The sequence below is a fragment of the Pelophylax lessonae genome (genome assembly GCF_965119305.1).
Source record: "Pelophylax lessonae genome assembly, chromosome: 13".
NCBI lineage: Eukaryota > Metazoa > Chordata > Amphibia > Anura > Ranidae > Pelophylax > Pelophylax lessonae.
The window spans coordinates 28,866,715-28,890,210 of NC_138780.1; the positions used below are offsets into that span (position 1 = coordinate 28,866,715).

At 44.1% G+C, this 23,496-nt stretch overlaps 1 protein-coding gene across 1 annotated transcript in view; it reads right to left on the minus strand.

Moving 5' to 3' along the window:
• The window catches only part of LOC309569128 (cubilin-like), a gene marked incomplete at both ends in the record, with an annotated part of 322,027 nt that overhangs the window by 289,692 nt on the left and 8,839 nt on the right, over positions 1-23,496 (minus strand). Inside the window, 10 exons of the mRNA XM_082274890.1 lie at positions 1,102-1,312; positions 4,817-4,935; positions 6,232-6,457; positions 12,354-12,469; positions 15,462-15,589; positions 16,660-16,741; positions 16,824-16,999; positions 21,807-21,924; positions 22,011-22,145; positions 22,266-22,376. Of these exons, the coding sequence (XP_082131016.1) occupies positions 1,102-1,312; positions 4,817-4,935; positions 6,232-6,457; positions 12,354-12,469; positions 15,462-15,589; positions 16,660-16,741; positions 16,824-16,999; positions 21,807-21,924; positions 22,011-22,145; positions 22,266-22,376 (1,422 nt within the window). The remainder of the gene's footprint in view (positions 1-1,101; positions 1,313-4,816; positions 4,936-6,231; positions 6,458-12,353; positions 12,470-15,461; positions 15,590-16,659; positions 16,742-16,823; positions 17,000-21,806; positions 21,925-22,010; positions 22,146-22,265; positions 22,377-23,496) is intronic.

Here is a 23,496-nt window from a genome sequence, read left to right on the forward strand (position 1 = left end):
CTGAATGGGCTCTAAATGTATATACACCAATCAGCCAAAACATTATGGCCACTGACAGGTAAAGGGAATATCTCGTTACAATGGCATTTGAAAATTGGTGGGAAATATTAGGCAGCAAGTGAACATGTTGTCCGTGAAAAAAAAAGGGGGGGGGGGGGTTTGCTGCGCTAAAAATTAATAGACTTAATGTATCATTTGTTAGTTTACCATGAAAAAAAAAATGCATTAAGTCTATTAATTTTTTAAAGTGCAGCAACAACCCCCCCCCCCCTTTTTTTTGTATATTTCAATGTATGTATATTTACGCTTTTTTTTGCTAGCCGCTGATACATTAGATCATTAGCGCTGAATCATAACTTATGTTATCCGTGAAGTTGATGTGGTGAAAGCAGAAAAAAAAAATGGGCATCGCAGTTTGTTGTGTATGGGGCTGTGAAGCCCATGGTGACCCATGTTCACAGCCAAAAGATTCTACAATGGTCACATGAACATCAAAACTGGACTACAGAGGAATGGAAGAAGGTGGCCTAGTCTGATGAATCACATTTTATTTTACATCATATGGATGGCCGGCAGGGCAGCCATCAGAAATATTGGGGCCCCTTACACAGCTTTAGGCCTTGGCCCCCGGGGCCTTACCACCAACATTCCCCTCGGGACGGCTGGGCCCTTAGAGACTCCCAGGCCCCCTACATGTGTATGGGCTGTCCCCCCCCTGATGGCGGCCCAAATGGCCGGTTGCATGTGCATCACCCACCTGGGCTACACTTAGATGGCACCAGGATGTGGTAAAAGAAGGCAAGTCGGCAGAGGCAGTGTGATCCTTTGGGCAATGTTCTGCTGGGAAACCTTGGGTCTTGACATTCATGTGGATGTTACTTTGGTGTTCATGCCTTAATGGGTCAGGGCTGTTTTAGCAAAAGGGGGCCATACTCAATGTTAGGCGGGTGATCATAATGTTTTAGCTGATCGGTGTATGTGTGTAAAACACTTAAGGCAAAAAAAAATTTGAGGTCGCTTTGCTTTTAAAAAATGGGACTTCTAATAATTTATAACTTCCATTGCTAATAAGATATAAGCAGATAGAGCTGAGCTACTCACAGAAGGTGTAAGAGGCTTGGAAGCCCTTGGCCTGGTTAGACTTGTCACTGCGGAATGTGAGAACCATAGAATTGCTGGTGGAGTAATACACAGGGATGCTGATATAACCACAGAATTGACCCCTTTGTTTACCATCTATAACGAGTTTTAGATAGTCACATGTACAGAACTTAGTATACTCTACTTGGAAGTCACTTATGGTCAGAGCAATCTGGAAAAAAAAAAGAAATAAAATTATGACTAACACGACGGTGGTGCATTCATGCAATAAACAAACACATCATTTTGTATTGCATAAAAGTGAGTGAGTATATTGTTGCTTACAATTCATTGATATTACAGTTTAGCTGAAATACTATTTGACATTAGGGATGATACTGCACATGAAATGCAGTGCTTAGGAATCAGGTTGGAAAAAGGAAGTGCTTTTTATATTCTGCAGTGTAGTGGTCACCAATATTGAAGTGCCAGACAAGGAATCAGGGGAGAACTGGGCCAGGGGGCAGGGGGGCAATTGCCCCCTGGGCCGCTCTGATGCCCCATAAAAAGGCTGCACTGCTTCTGCCACAGACATGCCTAAAGGGTTCCTGGTGAAGAGAAGTAAAAAGTCCCTGCTGCCGACCTACTGAGTGCGAGTTGAGGACAAGGACAAAGCGCAAGCCCCCCCCGGCATGGATGGTGTAAACTGTGTCTGAGCAGAGGCCAGTTCCATGCACAACTGGAGACTCTTCTGCCCATGCCAGCCCCAACCGAGCTGTCCCACCTCCCCCTGCTGGTCAGGTCGGGAACACAGATTCAGCCGGTAAGTAGAGATAATCTGGAGCAGGACTTCAGCTTGGAATGGGGTCAGGAGGAGGATTGGGAGAGTGAGAGGTGGGTGAGGGAAAGTGGGAAGGGGGCCAAGTCGGTGCACCATGGGCCTCTAGTTTGTACTTGCCCTCTGGGCTGAAAGTTGCCAGTCTGTCCCTGCAAGGAATGAAACATCCAGAGCTGGGAGATCTGCTGTGCTCCTCCTACATTACTGGTTGCTTTCTTTGTCATTCACCTGTCTACAATAGACACAAGAAACTGATCAGCACAGTGGCGGAGCTACCAGGGTCGCACCGGTCTCACTTGCCACCGGGCCCTGGCGTTCTGGTACTGTGGGAGGCCCATAGCTGGCACCAGCATAAGGCGCTATGCTGAATCCCTGAGCCCAGTGCCGAAACAATCTTTGGCACTGAACCCCGGTTACTTGCCTAACTCTGTGCGCTAGCGTGAGCACTGGGCACCTGGTTTACCTGCACCCCATCTCTCTAAAGCTGGCTTTTCCCCCTCAGCTTCAATGTTCTCCTGTACACAGACAGGAGGAGCCGTGGAGGAGGGATATTACATTGCAACAGCCGCGCTGATGATCTGAGTTTTGTGTTTATGGAAGTGCATATACAGGGGCACAGAGTAACCAGGTGGGGTTGCTGGTAATAAGCATATGGAGGATCGATAGGGGGGTAAGAGCATGTGTTCTGGGAGGTGCTTTGGGATAGGACAGAACTTGTCCTAACGGGGGAGATTTGAAATCCCCCACACCGCTTTATAGTCCTTTCCCCTCCCAAAGCATCCTCCAACACACATCCTCCTACCACCCCTCCCCCCCTTCCCCTAAATTGAAGAGATGCTGCCTGCCTGATGGTGTCTGGGACTTCTGGCACTCCTAAAAGATGCAGAGCAAGTGCCCGGGGTGAACATTCTGGCACGCCCCTTTCAAGCAAGTTACTGGAGCCAAGAGCCAGGACGTGTTCTGGCACTGGCCTCCAAAACTCCTGGATTCACGAGATACCAGGATTTTGTTCAAATTCTGGGAAGGTCCTGCCAAAACTGGTAAAGTTAGGAGCAGAGGCATTCTTACAGAGGTGGCAATTGCGACCAGGCCAAATGCTCCAGGGTGCTCATGTGGCCCCCTGGAGCAAGGAGGAAAGGAGGGGCGGTGGGGGCAGCATATAGAGGAACCCATCTCTCCATTTTTCTACTGCAGCCTTTCATTGGGGATTGGTTCCTCTACATGCCACCCCTCCTATCCACTTCCTGCTGTGATTGGACTCCTTTGTTTTCTCCTGGACCCCCCCCCCCCCTCATACCCTACAGCTCGGTATGGTTCCCCCCACCTCCAATCTCCCACCGGCTGCTGCAGAGGATCATTTTAGGATGGAGAGCAAGGAAGGTGCTTGTCTGAATGAAAAGAGTCAGTGATCCGTACCGATCTCTGACTCTGTCCATTCATAACTGAAGAATAGTAAACTGTGTTCATTTAAGACTGTGTTTATAATGCTTCAGTTTATGAATGAATGGGAAACTCTGTACAGAGCTATTCCTGTTCATTCATTCTGTGCAGCTGATACTGCAGAGATGGAGATTATGGGTTGCGTCCTCAATGTTCTTTCTCTGTCTCAAAGGTGGAACATCAGAGGTCTGTTTATAATCCTGATATTTCACCAAAGCTCCTTAAAGAGGTTGTAAACCGAAAAATGTATTTATTTTTTTCTTTCCATCCTGAAAGAGAAAGACATAATGAGCTAGTATGCATCACATACTAATTAATTATCAAATACTTACCTTAGAATGAGCCCCCGCCGTGCCGCTCGCTTACCTCTGACGGGCGACATGTCCAGTTGCCCATCTTCCGGGATTGCGGCATCCAGCCATCTGATTGGCCGGAGCCGCGGTGACGTCACTCCCGAGCACGCGCGCGGGAGCCGACGGTCACGGCACGGGGCTCTGAAGGAACGGCACGAGCAGCCGTTCCTTTAGAGCGCATGCGCCAGTGACATCACTGGCTGCATGTAAGGTAAATATCTCCTAAACGGTACATATTTAGGAGATATTTACAGTACCTATAGGTAAGTCTTATTATAGGCTTACCTATAGGTAAAAGTGTCAGAGGAGGGTTTACTTCCTCTTTAATGGGGCTCCTAAAATAATAAAAAATAAAAGTGTAAAAAATAATAAAAAACTGAAAATAAATAATGACTGACACCAGTGGCGGAACTACCAGGGTTGCAAAGGTTGAACTTGCGAATGTGCCCTGTTGTTCCGCCACCATGCCAGCTGGGTGTCAGGGGGGCACTGGATCAGTACCTTCCTCTCCTCCTGTGCTCCTGTTACTAGCAATCAAGATGGCAGGAATTAGTCCAGTGCTGCAAAGTCAAGAGAAGCTTGAGAAACAGCTTACAAATGTCACTCCACTGGTTTTTAGCCAGTTTCACAAATTACCACCAACACTTCCTGTCATTACTGGGGAATGGTCCAGAAAGCCTTGGTGGTAGATAGTCTTAGAGTAGTTTAATGGTCTAAACCAGTGGTCCTCAACCCTGGTCCTCAGGGCCCACTAACAGGCCAGGTTTGCAAGATAACTGAAATACATCCCAGGTGATATATTTTGCTGCTCAGTGATTGCAGTACTCTAGTCTGCATTTCCCCAAGGTAATGCTTAAAATCTGGCCTGTTAGTGGGCCCTGAGGACCGGAGTTGAAGACCACTGGTCTAAACAATGCGTTCAATGTCTATTGAATCAGTTAGGCTCTCTACATAATTGTTGATGAAGTTTAAGGGAGTTGTACAATTAGATTGTAATGACTCTGTCCAACATTAAAGTTTTGTTTGTATGAATCCTTTTAAGCATTAGGAAGTCCACTAATAAGGGAGTATAAGGTAATGAGCGCTTTAAGGTATCTTGTTTTACCTTATATCCAACAGGAGCTGTGATGGTGTAGTTACAATTCATATTTGGACTGTAGTTCCCTGGGTATCCCGGAGATGCAAAGTTTCCTTGGAAGTTATAGAAGGTCCCTCCACACTGAACTGTGAGAATATAGATATATTCAATACAATAAAGAGATTTATAATAGTATATGACATCATTGTATGTTTATGTATATATACTAGATATAAAGGTGCATCTCATAAAATTAGAATATCATTAAAAAGTTAATTTATTTCAGTAATCCAATTCAAAAAGTGAAACTCAAATAATTTATATAGATGTGTTACACACAGAGTGATATAGTTCAAGAATTTCTTCCTTTTAGTTTTGATGATTATGGCTTACAGCTAGTGAAAACCCAAAATTCAGTATCTCAGAAAAATAGAATATTACATATAATTACATATTTTTATTGGTCTTATAATATAAGACCAATAAAAAAAAAAGATTTTTCATACAGAAATGTTGGCTTACTGAAAAGTTTGTTCATGTACAGTATAGTATGCACTCAATACTTGGTCTGGGCTTCTTTTGCATGAGTTACTGAATCAATGCGATGTGGCATGGAGACAATCAGCCTCTGGCACTGCTGATGTGTTTTGGAAGCCCAGATTGCTTTGATAGTGGCCTTCAGCTCATCTGCATTGTTGGGTCTGGTGTCTCTCATCTTCCTCTTGAAAATACCCCACAGATTCTCTATGGGGTTTAGGTCAGGCGAGTTTGCTTGCCAATCAAGCACAGTGATACCATGATCATTAAAGCAGGTATTGGTACTTTTGGCAGGGTGGGCAGGCGCCAAGTCCTGCTGGAAAATGAAATCATAAAGCTGGTCAGCAGAGGGAAGCACAAAGTGCTTGAAAATTTTCTGGTAGCGGGCTGCGCTGAGTTTGGACTTGATACAACACAGTGGACCAACACCAGCAGATGACATGACTCCCCAAATCACGGACTGTGGAAACTTCACACTGGACCTAATGAAACTTAGATTCTGTGCCTCTCCATTCTTCCTCCAGACTCCTTGATTTCCAAATGAAATGCAAACTTGATGATTTGGGGAGCCATGTCAACTGCTGGTGTTGGTCCACGGTGTTTTATCAAGTCCAAAGTCAGCGCAGCCCTCTACTAGGAAATTTCTAGAGCACTTCATGCTTCCCTCTGCTGACCAGCTTCATGAAGAAGCTGATTTCATTTAGGACTTGGCCCCTGCCCTCATTGCCAAAAGTACCAATACCTGGTTTAATGATCATAGTATTCACCCCAGATTCCAAATATACAAAAAAAGCTTCATAAAATTCTTTAAAAAAAACTTAATCTGTTGTGTCAATATTCCCTCTTTGATCATTCAATGTCTTTTCTCTGAGCACTTTCTTTGGCGTTAAAACAAATCAGCATACCTGTACTATATGTAGCTTTAAAGCCAAGCCCAGCAACAGCCCCGTCACTGACAAACTCAACCAGCATCTCGTTAGAGGAAGCGATGAGTGGAGGGATGGATCTACTTCCGCACATTTTATCCAGCAACAGAGGAGAGTTCTTAGAGTTACCATCATAGATCCTCATGTAGTCAGAGGTACAGTTAAGAGTGGACTGGACATCAAAGCCACTGAAAGTTAGTGAAGCCTAAAAGGTAGAAAAAAGAAAATGTATTATGTACACAAAGGCATTAGCTTCACATATTCGTACCTGCATGCTGGTTTGCATGTAGGCACAATATAGTGCTAAGACTGAAGAACAGCCCCTCGGAGAGAGCCACAAGAATATGGAGCATGCTGGTTTCTTTTAACCATTTTCCAACCATATAACTTAGATATATGGCATAACTAGTACGTGATCCAACACTTCGGGGTCTTGGACACAAATGCGCCCTGACGCCGCTGGCCTGTGTATAATCACCACGGAGCGCGGGCTCACAGAACCCGCCGATCCTTCAATACGGAGGGAGAGCAGCAGTCTGCCTATGTAAACAAGGCAGATAGAAGTTCTGTCAGTGCAGAAGGCATAAACCTTGTGTTTCTGCAAAGCAGGGACACAGATCTATGCCTTCCCCTAGTACAAGAGCTCCCCCACACTAAAAAAACACCAGCTAGGCACCTTTGATCGCCCTGATGTTATCACCTTCCCAGCCAGTGTCATTAGTACAGGGTTTGTTTTTTTTTAGCACTGATCACTGTATTATTGTCACTGGCCCCCAAAAAGTGTCAGTTAGTGTCTGATTTCTCCACCGCAATATCGCAGTCCCACTGTAAGTTGCTGATCGCCGTCATTACTAGTAAAAAACAAAAAAAACAAAAACAATACCCCATTGTTTGTAGACACTATAACTTTTGTGCAAACCAATCAATACAATTACATTTTACCAAAAATACATAATACATATTAGCCTAAATTGATAAGGAGATTTGTTTTTTTTTTTTCATTTTATTTATTGGATGTGTTTTATAGCAGAAAGTAAAAAATATTGTTTGTTTTTTTTTTTCAAAATTGTCTTTTTTTGTTTATAGTGCAAAAAATAAAAAATGCAAAAACCACCAAAAGAAAACTCTATTTGTGGGGGAAAAAGGACAAACATTTTATTTGGGTACATCGCCGCACGACCACGCAATTGTCAGTAAGTAACCAACTGCTGTATCGCAAAAAAATGGCCCGGTCATAAAGAGGGGTAAATCTTCTGGAGGGCAAGCAGTTAAAAATGTAAAAGATACAGTAAACCCCCCTCCATTGCGGGGGTTACGTTCCGGACCCAGCCGCGAAAAGTGAAATTCCGCGAAATAGAAAAACCCTATTAACCACTTCCCGCCCGCCCTATTACAAATTGACGGCGGGAATGTGGTTGAGTTATCCTGACCGGACGTCATATGACGGCGGCAGGATAACACCGCTCTGGGCGCCCCCCGGGGGCGCGCAGAGCGGCGATCGGTGATGCGAGGTGTCAGTCTGACACCCTGCATCTCCGATCTCGGTAAAGAGCCTCTGACGGAGGCTCTTTACCATGTGATCAACCGTGTCCAATCATGGCTGGTCACATAGTAAAACAGGAACAGCCGTTGATCGGCTTTCCTTAGTTCGTGCCTGACAGGCACGAGTAAAGGAGCGCCGATCGGCGGCTCCCCTGACAGGGGGGGGGTCGGCACTGGTAATCAGATCATTGATTACCAGTGCAGACCCTCGGGGGGGGGGAATGCCACTAGATCCACCAGGGATGCCCACTATGACCCCAGGGATGCCCACTATGACCCCAGGGATGCCCACTATGGCCACCAGGGATGGCGATCAGGGCTCAGGGAGCCCCCCATTGCCCTCCCCATCAGTGATGCCCACTAGTGTCCTCCCTATCAGTGCTGCCCACAAGTGCCCATCATTGCCATCCTTTAGTGTCGCCCACCAGTGCCCATTATTGCCCACCAGTGCCGCCTATCAGTGCCCATTAGTGCCCATCAGTGCCGCCCATCAGTGCCCACCAGTGCTGCCTATCAGTGCCCATTAGTGCCCGTCAGTGCCGCCTATCAGTGCCCGTCAGTGCCGCCTATCAGTGCCCGTCAGTGCCGCCTATCAGTGCCCATCAATGCCGCCTATCAGTGCCCAGCAGTGTCGCCTATCAGTGCCCACCAATGCTGCATATCAGTGCTACCTATCAGTGCCACATATCAGTGCCTATCAGTGCCGCCTATCAGTGCCGCCTATCAGTGCCACCCCATCAGTGCCACCCCATCATTGCCTCCTCATCAGTGCCTGTCAGTGCAGTCTCATCAGTGCTCATCAGTGCAGGAAAAAACTTATTTATTTACAAAATTGTATAACATAAACAAAAAAACTTTTTTTTTTTTTCAAACTTTTCTGTCTTTTTTTATTTGTTTAGCAAAAAGTAAAAATCGCACAGGTGATCAAATACCACCAAAAGAAAGCTCTATTTGTGGGGGGAAAATGATATAAATTTGGTGTAAGTACAGTGTTGCATGACCGCACAATTGTCATTCAAAATGCAACAGCGCTAAAAGGGGAAAATTGGCCTGGGCGGGAAGGGAGGGAAGTGCCCTGTATTAAAGTGGTTAAAATGCATTGTAGGCATGATTTTTTTTACTGTCACTGTACGTGTAAAAGCATTTTAAGGTCTTTAAACACACTTTTAAAACAATAGAAACTCATTTAAACACATAAAAGATACTGAGAGACATAGCAAGAGCTATGGAAAACACAAAAATATTTCATTTTTAATGATTTATATAGTAAAATAACATTACAAAAAAAAACGCGAATTACCGGGACCGCAAAAACTGAACCGCGATGTAGCGGGGGATTACTGTATAGTTTTTTTCAGTTAGGATGTCTATTAAAACCAATGTTCTCCACCAACAACCCTTTTGATTGTCTAGTTAAAAATAACTTTATTATTCCTTAAGGTGGAATTCCACTCAAAATTCTAAATTTGCCAATGATTAGTATGTATAATACCTTTAACTTTTATGTTTTACATTTTCTGAATTGCTGATTGTCTAGATTGGAAACAGTAATGCCCCATACACACGAGCAGATTATCTGCAGACTTTTGTCTGCAGACTTACCAAAACCATATAATATGAGGTCAAACCTAAACACTTTCAATTTGTATGCAATCCGGCAGGCCCTTGCACTACATAGAAAAGGTAAGTCTGCAGACAAAAGTCTGCAGATAATCTGCACGTGTGTACGGGGCATAAGTCTAAGCTAGACAATCAGCAATCTCCTGTTCTGTACTGACATAAATCTGCCTGTTGAACTGATTGTGGCAGCTCACAGCCACTTCCATAAACTGTTGTCAGATTCTGTGTGCGACGTGAGTCACTTTGGTTGGGGGGGCTTGTGGAGCCCAGATTACTTTAGAGAGGTTGGGAGACTCCTTGTTCAGCTTCCCAAACCCCTCTTATGTGTAAGTCACCCTGTGTCTATTAGGGGCACCAAGAACCCCAGTCGGGTCTGCACTAATCAGACTTGCTCTACAACCACACCAGACTCAGCATTTTGTGTTACCCCCAGCTATCCTGGGTTATATATGTGTGGTTTGTGTTGAAAGAGTGAGGGGCTCTTTCACTTGGGACAAAAATATTTCTGAACAGTGTCCCTCAGGAAATATATGAAGATGAATGGTTTGACTGACAGTTTGCTAGAATATTGCAGGAGAGTCTCATAGACCCTTGCTAGATAGTGAAGTGGGGTGGGGTTTGTTATTATTAAGTACCTGTATCCCATTGTTCTATTGTTTCTGTCTGCCTTAAGATCAACTTATTATGGGATGTATATGTGTATGTGGATTGGCTGCTAAAGGGAGGGGGTATTGTCCCACAGTGTATATCTCTTTGTGCCTGTGTTTCAATAAACAGTTTTATTTTCTGGTTGACTTCAACACTTGTACTGTCGAGTTCTTGGGGTAACTATAGCCAGATACATGGATCTCGTGTTCCAGAGCTTAGGAAGCAGCTTCTTGGCGGAGATATCCAGTTGGGGTGTCTGGAGTCCGTTACACTGTGTAATGAAATAATCAGAGCTCTGAGTAGCCCCATCCTGCCCGGCTCTGCCCCCGCCCCACCTGTCCATCAGCTAGGTGCATCACTTCTGGTAGTGACAAGTCTAGGAAGAGAGAGGACACTCCCAACAGCCACACTAATCTACCAAAGCCGAAAGCCGTGTGGTCACGTGACAGAGGGACTTTTAAATGAAAATAAGGTACAATGAAGCATATCTTAAAAATTTGAACTATGAAAAATTTCTACTAATGGTGGTTAATGAGTGTTTAGCAGAGAGTTGAAGGGGAGCCTTTCTTTCTACTTTAATGCTACTTCTATTTTTATTGCACGTATTACGAGAGACAAGTAATTTTGAACAACACAAATTTGGGGGCAGAAACCTTTAACAGAAGTCTAGCTTAATCCCATATTGAAGAAATACAAATATGTTTTTAATTTGACCCTGTATTAGCTGACTGAATATATTGCAATACCATTTTATTTGGTGACACAAGAACCAGAGCTTCAAATAAAAACACGATTTATTGCTAAAACCACCATTTCTACAATCCCCTTACTATCTGATCCAGATGTGGGGCAAAGTTATTTAGCACATCAGAGTTGTCAAATGGGCTCTCAGCCATGAAGTGGTAAAGGTAGCCAAAAGACTATAGAGTGGAGGTTATTCCATAACAAAAACAAGTATAACTCCAAAATCTGGAGCAGTTGGTGGATAGAGCAGAGGGAGATCTTGATCCTTAGAGGTGGTTGCATCTTAAGAAGTTTACTCTACAACTCTGGTCTAGCCATGAATTTACTTACCGCAAACCAACAAAATGGTTCCTTTTTGTTCCCATTCTATCTCTAAAAGCTTTTCACCATGGCAAATATGAGAAACAGTAAAGCAAAGCTGATGTCTTATAATGAATACAATTTTCTAAATTTAGATTTTGGGTGGTTTAACCACTTAAGCCCCAGAAGATTTTACCCCCTTCCTGACCAGGGGGTTTTTTGCGATTTTTTACTGCGTGAATTTAACGGACAATTGCGCGGACGTGCGACGCTGTACCTAAACGAATTTGACGTCCTTTTTTTCCCACAAACAGAGCTTTCTTTTGGTGGTATTTGATCACCTGTGCGATTTTTACTTTTTACGCTATAAACAAAAAAATAGCGTAAATTTTGCAAAAACAACAATATTTTTCATATTTTTTTATATGAAATTCCCCCCAAAAAAATGTAAAAATCAAAATTTTTTAACATTTTTGGCCAATTTGTTTTCTGCAACGTATGTTTGGTAAAAAAAAAATGCAAAAAGCGTATTTTGATTGGTTTGTGCAAAAGTTATTGCGTTTACTAACTAAGGGAAAGATTTTTGTCATTTTTGGTGTTTTTTATTTAACGCGTAATGGCGGCGATCTGCGATTTTTTTTGCAGTACTGAGACATTGCGGTGGACATTTTTGACACTTTTGGGGTTACCAGTGACATTACTGCAGTAATCAGTGCTATACATATGCACTGTTACTGCAAAATGACACTGGTAGTGAAGGGGTTAACTTTATTTGAGATGGAGGGGTGGTGTGTGTCCCTAGGGGCGTGATTCTTACTGTGATTGGCTGTGGCTTGAAGTGTAGGAACAATGATCAACGGTCCTACATAGAAGAACCGTATGATCACTGTTTCTACACAAGGGAGAATGTCAGGCGGCTTGTTTACATCAGCCGCCTGCCTTTCTCCCTCTGCACCGACGATCGGCGAGTGACCGGCGGACATCGGGTCCGCCGGTCACACGCACGGACTTGCTGGGGAACGAGCCAGGGCGGGAGCGCGCTATTGGCTCCCAAGCAAGTGACAGGCTAGTGACGTATATATACGTCACTTTGCCTGGCCGGGGCTGACTGCCGACGTATATCGTCGTACGGCGGTCTGCAACCGGTTAAAGAGAAAATACAAAACATGAAAGTCATTTTTCACAACAAGGCATCTACTACATTAAAGGCCACATTTTGCATGTTTACAGTTCCTCTGTTTTCTTACCTGCCCCTTCGGAGTCCTGATTAACCAAACACAATCAACATTATCAGGATAAGCCGAGGGATAATTTTCAGAAGTTAAAATTCCTGTCTGCTTACTAAGCAAAGTAGCACAGACACCTTAAAAGTAATAAAAAAAAAAAAGAAACCATATAAATTGAAATTAGATATGCAGCATTACAGTTATGAACTCTTCAAAAAAGTTAAGAGACGAAACTAGTCAGGGTCAGACTGCACGGCAACCGGAATTGACGATAGAACCCAGCAGCTGTTAGCGAGTGAGGGGACAGGGTGAGACACAGTGCAAGCCATATACTGACATCTTCTTGAGCACTTCCCTACTAGATTGGATGGGCTATCTTTTATAATATATTTGTGAGTGGCATTTTATTGAATTTTTAATATGAACTGGCATATAGCACAGATATAGCCATCATTTTACAGAGCCAGTATTACTATCTTACAGAAAGCTGTTTCAGGGTTCTTACCCTCACCAATGCAAGAGACGGCTTTACTGGCTCTATGGTGTAGAGCTGGTGAGTCCAAGGGAACAGTACAACCATTAAGGTTGCATTGAGGCTGTGCACAAGGAAATTAAAATCCTACCTCTAAAGTACTGTGAGATACAGCAGTGCTTCTTTATAACAGAAGGTCCTCACTTCCAGCACAAAACCCAAGCATTGGTGATTTACCTGGAGGTTGTTTTACCTTCTTTGGAGTTAAAACTGCTGGAGATTTGAATAGCTCAAATTAACTTTCAGTTTAAATTAGCTAAATACATTTTAGGTGTAAGATTTGTTAAGTCTTAAGCCTCCTTCACTAGGGGCTTACATACGTGTAACCAATGTCTTTAGAATGTAAAAACATGTCCCTTGCCAGCATGCTGTAGAGAAGGACCCTTGCTCACTAAGTGAAAGCAATGGTCTCTCTGCAGATGTCTGACATGCCCCTGATGAGACAAAGCTAGAGCCGTCAAATCGGCAGAGGGTATAAGCTTAACTGATTGCAAAGCTATTGGTCAGACTTAGGCTATTCTACTAAGGTTGTGGCTGCTTTTTAAAGACATCATACTGAAGACTTTGAACACCTTTTAGGTTATTTAAACTAAAAGTCCAATTTGGAGGGCCGGGGCCGCCCCTCTCTAAGTGCCGCCTGGGACCCATGGTCCCACCGGGACCCATGGTAGGGCCGGCCCTGCATTTAATGGTCATCTTCACATAAACCAATACCGTCACCTGCATCCCAGAACTCATGCATGATACATTTTGTGTCGTCTTACACATTCTGCTGGCCTTTCACTTTTCAAACACTGTGGTACCATGCAGTAACTCCTTGGTGCTTTTAGGTGTCTGTGAATGATTCTTGTTCCTTTGATCCTAAAAGCACACTCAGTATGAGACCCAAACTTATCTTGATTTACATTTTTTAATAGCAGCTCATCATCTCATTGTTGTGGCCTTTGCTGCTTTGTGAAAGATAGAGGTATCTCTGTTTTTTCTTCAATAATAAAACTCTAAAATCCCTTGTAATAGACCTTAAAGTGCCTAAATTCAAATTGTATTTTTCTTTAAAATAACAAACATGTTATACTTACCTGCTCTGTGCAATGGTCCTCCTCTTCCTGTCGATATTCCAGGCCCCCCACACCCAGTGCCACCACAGCAAGCCACTCGAATGAATTAAGGTAAGAAACCTTCTGTCTTTATAACCACTTTAATGTCCATGTAAGGAGTTTGTATATTTTAATTGTTGTTTAACCACTTAACCCTGCAAAGTCTGCCGACGTAAATATACGTTACTTTGCGGGGTTATGCCGGGATGATGCCTCTAGCTAGAGGCACTATCCCGGTACTGTGGTTTAGAGCCGACGGTTGGCTTTCCGTCGGTAACAACCGATGTGGCTCGTTACGCGGGTGAGCGGGATGGGACGTCCCCCCCCCCTCCCGCCGCATTCCGTTACTTTGCCCGGGCCTCCCGCCCCACCACGAGACCCGAGCACCCAGCCGGCGCGTCCACCGGCTGGATGGAGTCCCGATCTAAGCCGGAAGCGGCTTCGATCAGGTCTCCGATGACGCTACCCGGAGGCGGCGTCCATGACGTCACTTCCGGGTTACTCTGCTGCAAAATGCGGCAGATTTAAAAAAAACGTCTGTATGCAAAAATGCAGTTTTCGGCGTTTTGCATACATGAAAGTGTAGTGGAGGGGTCTAGGGTCTTTTAGATTCTCGATCCCTCCATAAAGAGTACCTGTCACTACATATTGGTGTCACAAGGAATGTTTACATTGCTTGTGACAGGAATAAAAGTGATCAGATTTTTTTTTTTTAAAAAACCTGTAATAAAGTTAAAAAATAAATAAAATAAATAGGAAAAAAAATAAAAAATTTAGCCGCCCCCGTCACCGTTAGCTCGCGCACAAAAGAAAACGTATACGGAAGTCGAGCTGCGAATGAAATCACTGTTCAAACCACACATGTGAGGTATCACCGCGATCGCCAGAGCGTGAGCAATGATTTAAAAAAAAGAGCTACACTCTAAACTGGTAACCGTTAAAAATTTTTAAAGCGTCGCCTATTGAGATTTCTATTGACCGTAGCTTGTCGCCATTCCTCGGGTGTGCGCAATTTTAAACCGTAACATGTTGGGTATCTTTTTACTCGGTGTGACATCATCTTTCACAATATACAAAAAAATGGGCTAACTTTACTGTTTAGTATTTTTTAAATGCAGTGAAATGTGATTTTTCAAAAAAAAAAATGGCGTTTTAAAGACCGCTGCGCAAATACCGCGTGACAAAAAATATTGCAATGACCTACATTTTATTGTCCAGAGTCTTTGCTAAAAAATATATATATATAATGTTTGGGGGTTCTAATTAGTTTTCTGGGAAAAAATACTGATTTTAACTTGTAAACAAAAATTGTCCGAAATAGGCCTGGGGCTAAAGTGGTTAAAAGAAAAAGTTGAGGAGGGGACTATGATAACTTTAATTTTCTAGCCTGGTCTAATAAAAGCAGTAGGAATCCTGTCTGCTATATGTTCCATCCTCCTTTTAAAAAAATATAATTTGTAATATGTTAGACTAATTAAATCTAAATCTACAGCAACTTACTGCATTCATAAAGTCGGTTAATCTTAGCGACATCCAGGATGCTCAGTCCAACTCTCTGCCCAATAGGCACATTGGGGTCAGGCTTGGGGACAATTGTGGCTTGGTTTGGAGTGTTGGTGAATTCATAGCTGAAAAAATTCAAATGTAGATGAGATCAATACATAATCATTAAAGTTTGTTACCATTTAGAGTATGAAGGGCAGAACATTTTTTTTTAGATTTGGATAGAGTGGTTGTGACGGTACGCACCGTCACTGACAGTGAAAAAACTATGTGACAGATAAATTGATGGTTTGGACTGCTTCAGTTGGTCAGACTTGTAACAGATGCATGTCATCAGCTCAAACACCTGTCTTCCACGCATTGTAAATTATGCTGATTTGCTCACCTATTGTTTACTGTGGGTTCTCAGTATTTACACTATAATAATGTATATTATATCTTGTTTTACCTTTGGTGCCGGCAGTCTGGGCTTCCAGGCTGACTTAAGTACGCTGAGCTAATTAGCATGTGAATAATAACCTTGTCTAGATGGGATTAGCCATGAGTCAGCTGTACCTCGTTAGCTATTCATTGTGTTATGTTTTGGGTAAATATTCATGTAGTGACCGACCTACTTCTAAAGTGTATAAAAGTCTGTTTGTTTTAATAAAGGAGTTAGTTGTTTCCAGACACATACAAGCTAAGTTTTCAAGCTAGTTTTGTATGACGGCGGCTGGGATTTGATATCTATGTTCATGACTGCGACGAAGCCGTATACTGACGGAAAACCACAAGTACAGTGTGGGTCTGAGGTTCCGTCACAGTGGTGAAGGGTTAGTGTGAAATAATTAAATCAGGCATGTCGGAGATGGCACAAAAACTCCTAATCAGCAGCTATTTATGAGCAAGCCACTGCTGACAACACATTCCACCACAGATCGCGAGTCAGTAGCTAGGCCCTAACTATCCTGATCATCACTGTCAATAGCAATGAAAGTAAGGGTAACTCCAACATTTTGAGTCGTTGTCCCCAGAACAGGAATGAAGATGTTCCTCCCATTAGAAATATATCTCCTCACTTTGAGTGTATAGACCAGAAGGTGAAGAGAAATCTCCCTGATAAAAAAAAAACCACTGGCATCAACAGTTTTAACTCCTACTCTATCCAAAATAAAAAAAAAAAAGTCCACAAGCTAGCAGAAAAGTCATGACCTACCGATTATAATGCATCACTGATTCATAGTCATACTCAAGGTCCAGGTTATTAGTGTCTTGTTTGACAAAATTACTCCAGTGTTCTGTAACAAAACAAAATCAATTGTAATGTCTCTTTTTTTAAAAACCATTGCTACATTTCTCTTGTGCAAATGTTCCGAGTACCTGGAGAGATATACTGAAAATTGATGTCAACGTAATTGTCACGATCACTTCGCGTGTGCTCATGGTAGAAGCCCAGGGCATGGTCAAGTTCATGTTGTATAATCCCTTTGAAGACGCAGCCATCAGCTAAAGAAACTGTCTGGCTTTTACCCTCTTTTCCGATAAATGACGAACAGCTATAAATAGTAAATATACGTTAGAAAACAAAATCATTTAAAAGCCAAAGATAATGAGTTTAATTGAAATAATTAAATCATTTAAGCTACAGAAAGTAAATCTGTATATATACTGTTTAGTCTATAGCCAGCCATACATGGATAGAAATCCATGTATGGGCACCCTGGTTGTACAGAAGTTGATCTACCAATCGACTTCTGTACAACCAGCCTGTCAAGCAGCACTGATCATTTTATTCTGACAATGGGGAAGGCTCCCCACTGTCAGAACACAATAACACAGTAATTTAACCCGCTGATTGAACAATGATGAAGTTATGGGTTGCTTTAGATCAGGCATGTCCAACCTGGGGCCCAGAACCGCAGGCAATGCAGCCCACTGCCCCCTGACAATTTTTTTTTTGCTGGGGAGGAAGAAAGTCAGGTCGGGGGCATGGCCACAGTAGCTTCCAACTAACGGTAGGCAGAGGCTGAGGGGAGGGGGGGGGGGGGTAGGCGAGCATGTGCAGTGTTTCTGACTCCTACCACCATGACCACTTCAAATCACTGAAGTGGTCATGGTGGTTAGAGTGTTCCTTTATTGTCTATCAGAAGAAGTAAACCTCCAAATACTGATTCCATTTAATTTGATCATCCTCTAGTTGTGTTAAATTAGTGCGGGGGGCGCGGCGGCATTTTATTACATGCCTTAACTATAGTATTATATTTTATATGCGGCCCGAGAAAATTTCTCTACACTCAATGTGGCCCAGAGAGGCCAAAAGGTTGGACACCCATGCTTTAGAGCAGGGCTCAAAATTTAAAGTCCTGAGCTACTAGCCAGGCCTTAAGGGTTACTCGCCACCAGTTGCCCCACCCAACTCCTACCCTGCCCCTAATTCCGCCCCTAAACACGCCCTCATAAATTATCTCATAAAATTACACTGTTAAATGTTTTTGCATTAATGCAGAAGTTACAAAAATAAATATTAATAACAACGTTTTCAGTGCCCATCAGTGCAGCCTAATCAGTGCCCATAAAGGGTCTGGAACCCCCAAATCACCCTCCTAGTACCCCCCCCCCCCAAATTTCACCTCCTAGAACAAATCCTACCCGTCAAATCCTCCCCCCATCAAAATTTTCCCCCAGCACAAAAAACCCCCATTATTCCTACTGACCCAACCCCCTACCAAATACCCCTTTTTAACAGCCCCAAGACTTCCTGTTCTGGCACAAATCCATCCCCCCACCCCATTCCAATAGTCTCTATAAGGACGATCCCCAAATCCCCACTCCTGGCACAAATCCTCACCCCCCCAGCACGAATCACTCCTCCTAGCACCCTCCCCCCCCAATTCCCCTGCTAGAAGAAATTTTATATTGTCACCTCTCAAATTCCACATCCCAGCACAACCCCCCTCCCCCCCCATATCGATCCCACTTACTTAAGTAATCATCTTCTCCCCACCCCTCCTAGTACAAATACTTTTTGGGGGATTGTCCCTGGGGGGGGGTTGGAATAAGAGAATTTGTAGCATGAGGGGTGGGGAGAAGATGATTACTTCTAGGTGGGATCAATATGGGAGGAGGGGTTGTGCTAAGAGGGGGGGACTGTGCTGAGATGGGGGGTTGTGCTAGGAGGGGGGGATTGTGCTGAGATGGGGGGTTGTGCTAGGAGGGGGGGGGACTGTGCTGAAATGGGGGGATTGTGCTGAGATGGGGGGGTTGTGCTAGGAGGGGGGGGCTGTGCTGAGATGGGGGGGTTGTGCTAGGAGGGGGGATTGTGCTAAGATGGGGGGTTGTGCTAGGAGGGGGAGGGACTGTGCTTAGATGGGGGGGTTGTGCTAGGAGGGGGGGGGATTGTGCTGAGATGGGGGGTTGTGCTAGGAGGGGGGGGACTGTGCTGAGATAAGGGGGTTTTGCTAGGAGGGGGGATTGTGCTGAGATGGGGGGGTTGTGCTAGGAGGGGGGGGATGTGCTGAGATAAGGGGGTTTTGCTAGGAGGGGGGAATTGTGCTGAGATGGGGGGGTTGTGCTAGGAGGGGGGGATTGTGCTGAGATGGGGGGGTTGTGCTAGGAGGGGGGGATTGTGCTGAGATGGGGGGGTTGTGCTAGGAGGGAGGGGGGGATTGTGCTGAGATGGGAATTTGGGAGGTGACAGGATAAGATTTGTACCCCAGTGTAGTTCTCCCTTTCCTCCAGCATGCAGACCTCAGATACAGCGCGGCACATCGCTCTGTGATCCTCCTCTTCATATGTCAGAGCAGAGGAGGAGCCTAAGAGAAGCCGATTCCTATTCCTAAAGCTTTGCACGGACAGCTGGCGGGAGAGATGCGGCTGCAGAAGCAGAAGGGGAAGAAGATTGCGGCTCAGGAATGACACTGGATGTCAGATGGGACTATACAGAGTTTGTTACCCGCCCCCTTTCCACATTGTTTGCTTTAACTCAGAGGACAGGGGATAACAAACTCTGTATAGTCCGGATCTGACGTCCAGTGTCATTCCTGAGCCGCAATCTTCTTCCCCTTCTGCAGCCGCATCTCTCCCGCCAGCTGTCCATGCAAAGCTTTAGGAATTAATTGTCTTCTCCTCCGCTCCACCTCCACTCTTTAAGGGGAGAAGAAGTCCCGATCTGATGTCTGCTATACTGACAGGAGTGTGAAGCCCGGCAAGAAGAGAGAGAGCACATCCCGCTCTCTCCTGTCACTAGTCACAGAAGCACTCCTGGCAGCGCCCCCTCCACCTCCATTACACAGACGCCCAGGGCAGCCATCCATCCCACCCTCCCTTGTACCGGCTCTGGGTGAGATGATCAGCTTGACCCCCTCCATCAGTACTGCTGGCCGGATAATGTCGGAGCGGCGGATCATCCCGCTGTAACAGCTTTAATTGTAATTGCCGGGTGCTCGCCGACATACACAGTCCCGCCTCCTAGCCGGCTTCTTTGATAGACGTCACACGTCCTGGTTGGCCAGGTGTTCTGTCTATCAAAGAAGCCGGGCTAGGAGACGGGACTGTGTATGTCGGCGAGCACCCGGCAATTACAATTAAAGCTGTTACAGCGGGATGATCCGCCGCTGACATTATCCAATTCTTCGGCTGGCTTTCCTCTCCTCTCTTCCCCTGACAGTAGCTCGCCCTACATAATTTTCCACTCGCAAAATGCGAGTAGGCGAGTGGAAAATTTGAGGGCTGCTTTAGAGCTTTTAACCTTTTAACAACAGGTATATCTCTATGCATGTGCCCAGTGCTAGTAAGAGATGTGATGTTAGGGAGCTAAGTAATATTTTGCTGGGTAAAGGCAGTGGATCCACTGCTCTCTTCGGGACCAATTTATTTGGATCTATTTTGATTGTGAATATGAATTTTAGGTGGAATCCTTTGAGTCTGTAGACACCAAGCTCCACCACCTCTCAGTCATTATAATTTCTTTACTCAATGTAAGTAGTGTTGCAATAACAATTCTTCTGTCCCTGTGCTGTTTCTACTAGGTACACAGAAAGAAATCTAAGAAGCACTTTACTGTTGGCTTGTGTTTAAACAAGTTGAATTGCTGGTTAGTGAGAGAGTTGCTGTCCCAGCCGGGAGGGAAAGGTTTACCTCATTTTCACACTTTTTGCTGAGCTCTTTCTCTCTCCCTGTGCTGTTAATAAAAGGGGGGAGGGCTCTGACCAAACAGTCTGCATGGGAAGAGACACAAACGAGACACAGCATGTAATCTCAAGCCACTTCACATAGCTTCTGCAGCTGCCAGAGACTCACCTGCCTCTAGGAACCTTCCACATGTAAGAGGATTGCTGGGACCTGCAGTCCACCCTGAAGAACACCAGCTTCAGGATACTGTCAATATGAACTCAAACAGTTATGGACTATTTTTTGAGCAGGTATGCTGGGGCAGCCGCAAGCCTGAGTTAAGGACTAGAGATATTAGGGAAAGACTGTGCACTTTGTTTTGGAATGTTATGCTGAGAGTTTCCACTAAAGATTTTGAAGCTTTGTCCTTGTCTGGTCTGAAGTTACTAAAGGAGTGTATGTAAGTAACATGCGCACATAGTCTACAGCTTGGGTCGTTTGAAGCACATTGAGTTATTAAGACAGCAGTACAAGAGTTAATGCGGTACAGAAAACAGCAAGCGGTTACTAAGAGTAACAAATGTTTAGCAAGCAGCCTGTCATAAAGTGTGTACCTACAAGAGATGGTACAACCTCCTGTAGTGAAGGAGTTGTTGTAGGCATTATCTTCCTTGATGGTCTATCTCCCATAACAACGGGAGCAAATCAGAGCTCAGAGGTACCCAGTCCCCAACTAGAAGCAAGGTAGCTGAGATACACTGGACAGGTGGAGTGGGCATCATCCTAAATGCAACAAGTGCCAGTAGTGGTGTACATTACCATGCAGAGAGTGAACTAGAGTTCAGTCATCTGTTCAAGTATGCATGGCGTGTGGCCATCTTTGAGTCAATGGTCCGCCTTAAGGTTGAGTTACCCCTGTCTCAGGGCATTGGTGAGCATGGCACAAGAAAATGTACCCAGTGTGCAAGGCACTGACCTGTAGCCCAGAAGAACCCATAGGCCTCCTATGTGATTCACACTTGGAGCCCAACAATGAGGATAAAATGGAAGAAGTGAAACCCGTCTACCCTACATGTGACTTCCCCATTAATTTGCAATCGTATGGAATAATCCTTTCGTTTTTAGAGAAAAAAAGAGGAGCATTCATGCACTGACACATGCACTGAAGTCTAAGATGCAGTGAAGGTCTTAGATGACCTCTTCTGTTGCACTTTCTGCAGAGAACCTTAATGGATAATAGACAAGACAACCTACCCATCCGTAGCTGTGATGTTGAGATAATCTTCTTCTGTTGTATGAGGCACAAACCTCACACAAGTCAATGTCTCAAATTCTTCCATTGCATTGATAATTGTTCTGAGCTCACTGGGACCTGGAAATAGAGGTAGAAATTCGGGTTTCTGTAAATAGAAATCTATAATAAATACTTAAATGCAAGAGGATGAAGAGATAACTCACTGAAGTCAGCATATATGCTGTAGGGAACAGGAACTGTACCATCAGCAAATTTCGGCCAAAGACAAGAAGTACAGTTTTTAGCGCTGCGTCCAGTTCTTATCCGTATATCGCCTCCATACATGGGCGTGTCAATATCTAAACATAAAAAAAGATGGTTACAGTTAGTACACTAAAAAAATGTATCCCATCCTAAAGCTGAACTCCAGGCAAACAGGTAAATACACAAATGAAATAATTATAAGACAGCTGTTTGACCTGCTAAAGGATTTGTATTAATGTCCACCCAGTCATGAGATTTACATGGCTCTGGCACAAAGCACAGTCCTGTTTGGCAGGAAACCTTACAGGTCTTCTCCCTTCGCAAGCCTGTGATTGGACAGAGCAAGAAAAAGCAGCAGGAGATGAACTCTGTCACTCTGCTCCTATCAACAAGCTTCCTACACTACAGCATTACGGATTGATCCCTTGTGCAGCTTCTGCTATATACCCCTAAAAACCAAGGAGAGTTGGGAATGCCAGATCTTACTAAATATTTCTTGTGGCAGAATTAGCACAATTAATAACTTTCTATCCACCATACATGAACCGCATTTGAATTTCAATTAGGCTTTCACAAACCACTCAATGTGGTTCACGTCCCAGGAGAGACCAAGAATAATGTGCCCAACCTTTTCCTTCTCCCTTGGTCTTTAGGACTGTCTTTTTACCAGATATAAAACTCAAATTCCCTTCTAACCCATTGACTCCTATCCTTTGTAACCCTGGTTTTGCCCTGGGCATTCAACTCACAGACTTAGCATGGTGGATCAAGAAAGGTCTCATGAGACTAGTTGATCTGTGCAACAAAAGTTGAGTCCTATCAAGACCACTCCTGCAAGAACAGTATTTCATACCCAACTCAGTTGTTTTTTGTTATAATCAATTGGATAATTTCCTGAAATCATTGGGTTCTCAGATAAATCTAACAACGATGATTCCCTTTAAAAACCGTAGCATGGACAGGATGACAAGTCACATTTCTACAACATACACTATATTAAAGTGGTTGTAAACCCTCACATATACCCAGTGACATCCTCCGTCATAAGTTTTAGATGTATATCTGCTGTGCTCCCCTTTCTACACCCTTTGAAAAGTGCAGATTGTGTTAAAAATCTGTCTTCATTATTCAGCAGTATTTAGGGGTGGGTGGAGAGATTGTATTTGCACTGTGTGCGAGCTGATTGGAGGAAAGGGACACCCCCCTCCCTCCACATAGGCAGAGGAACGAAGGAACATGCATAGCTATATTCTGAATAGACAAGCTCCCTGCTTATTTCCCTCTAAGCTCCCTCCCCGACATAAATGTTCAGCTTGTCAGAAGTGACTCATGCTGATAACAGAGGAACGAAGCACCAGAGAGAAATGGCACTTAGAGCTTAGGAAAGAGAAAAGTAAACACTAAAGATATATGTGCTTAGATCAAATTTCATTCATGGGGTTTACA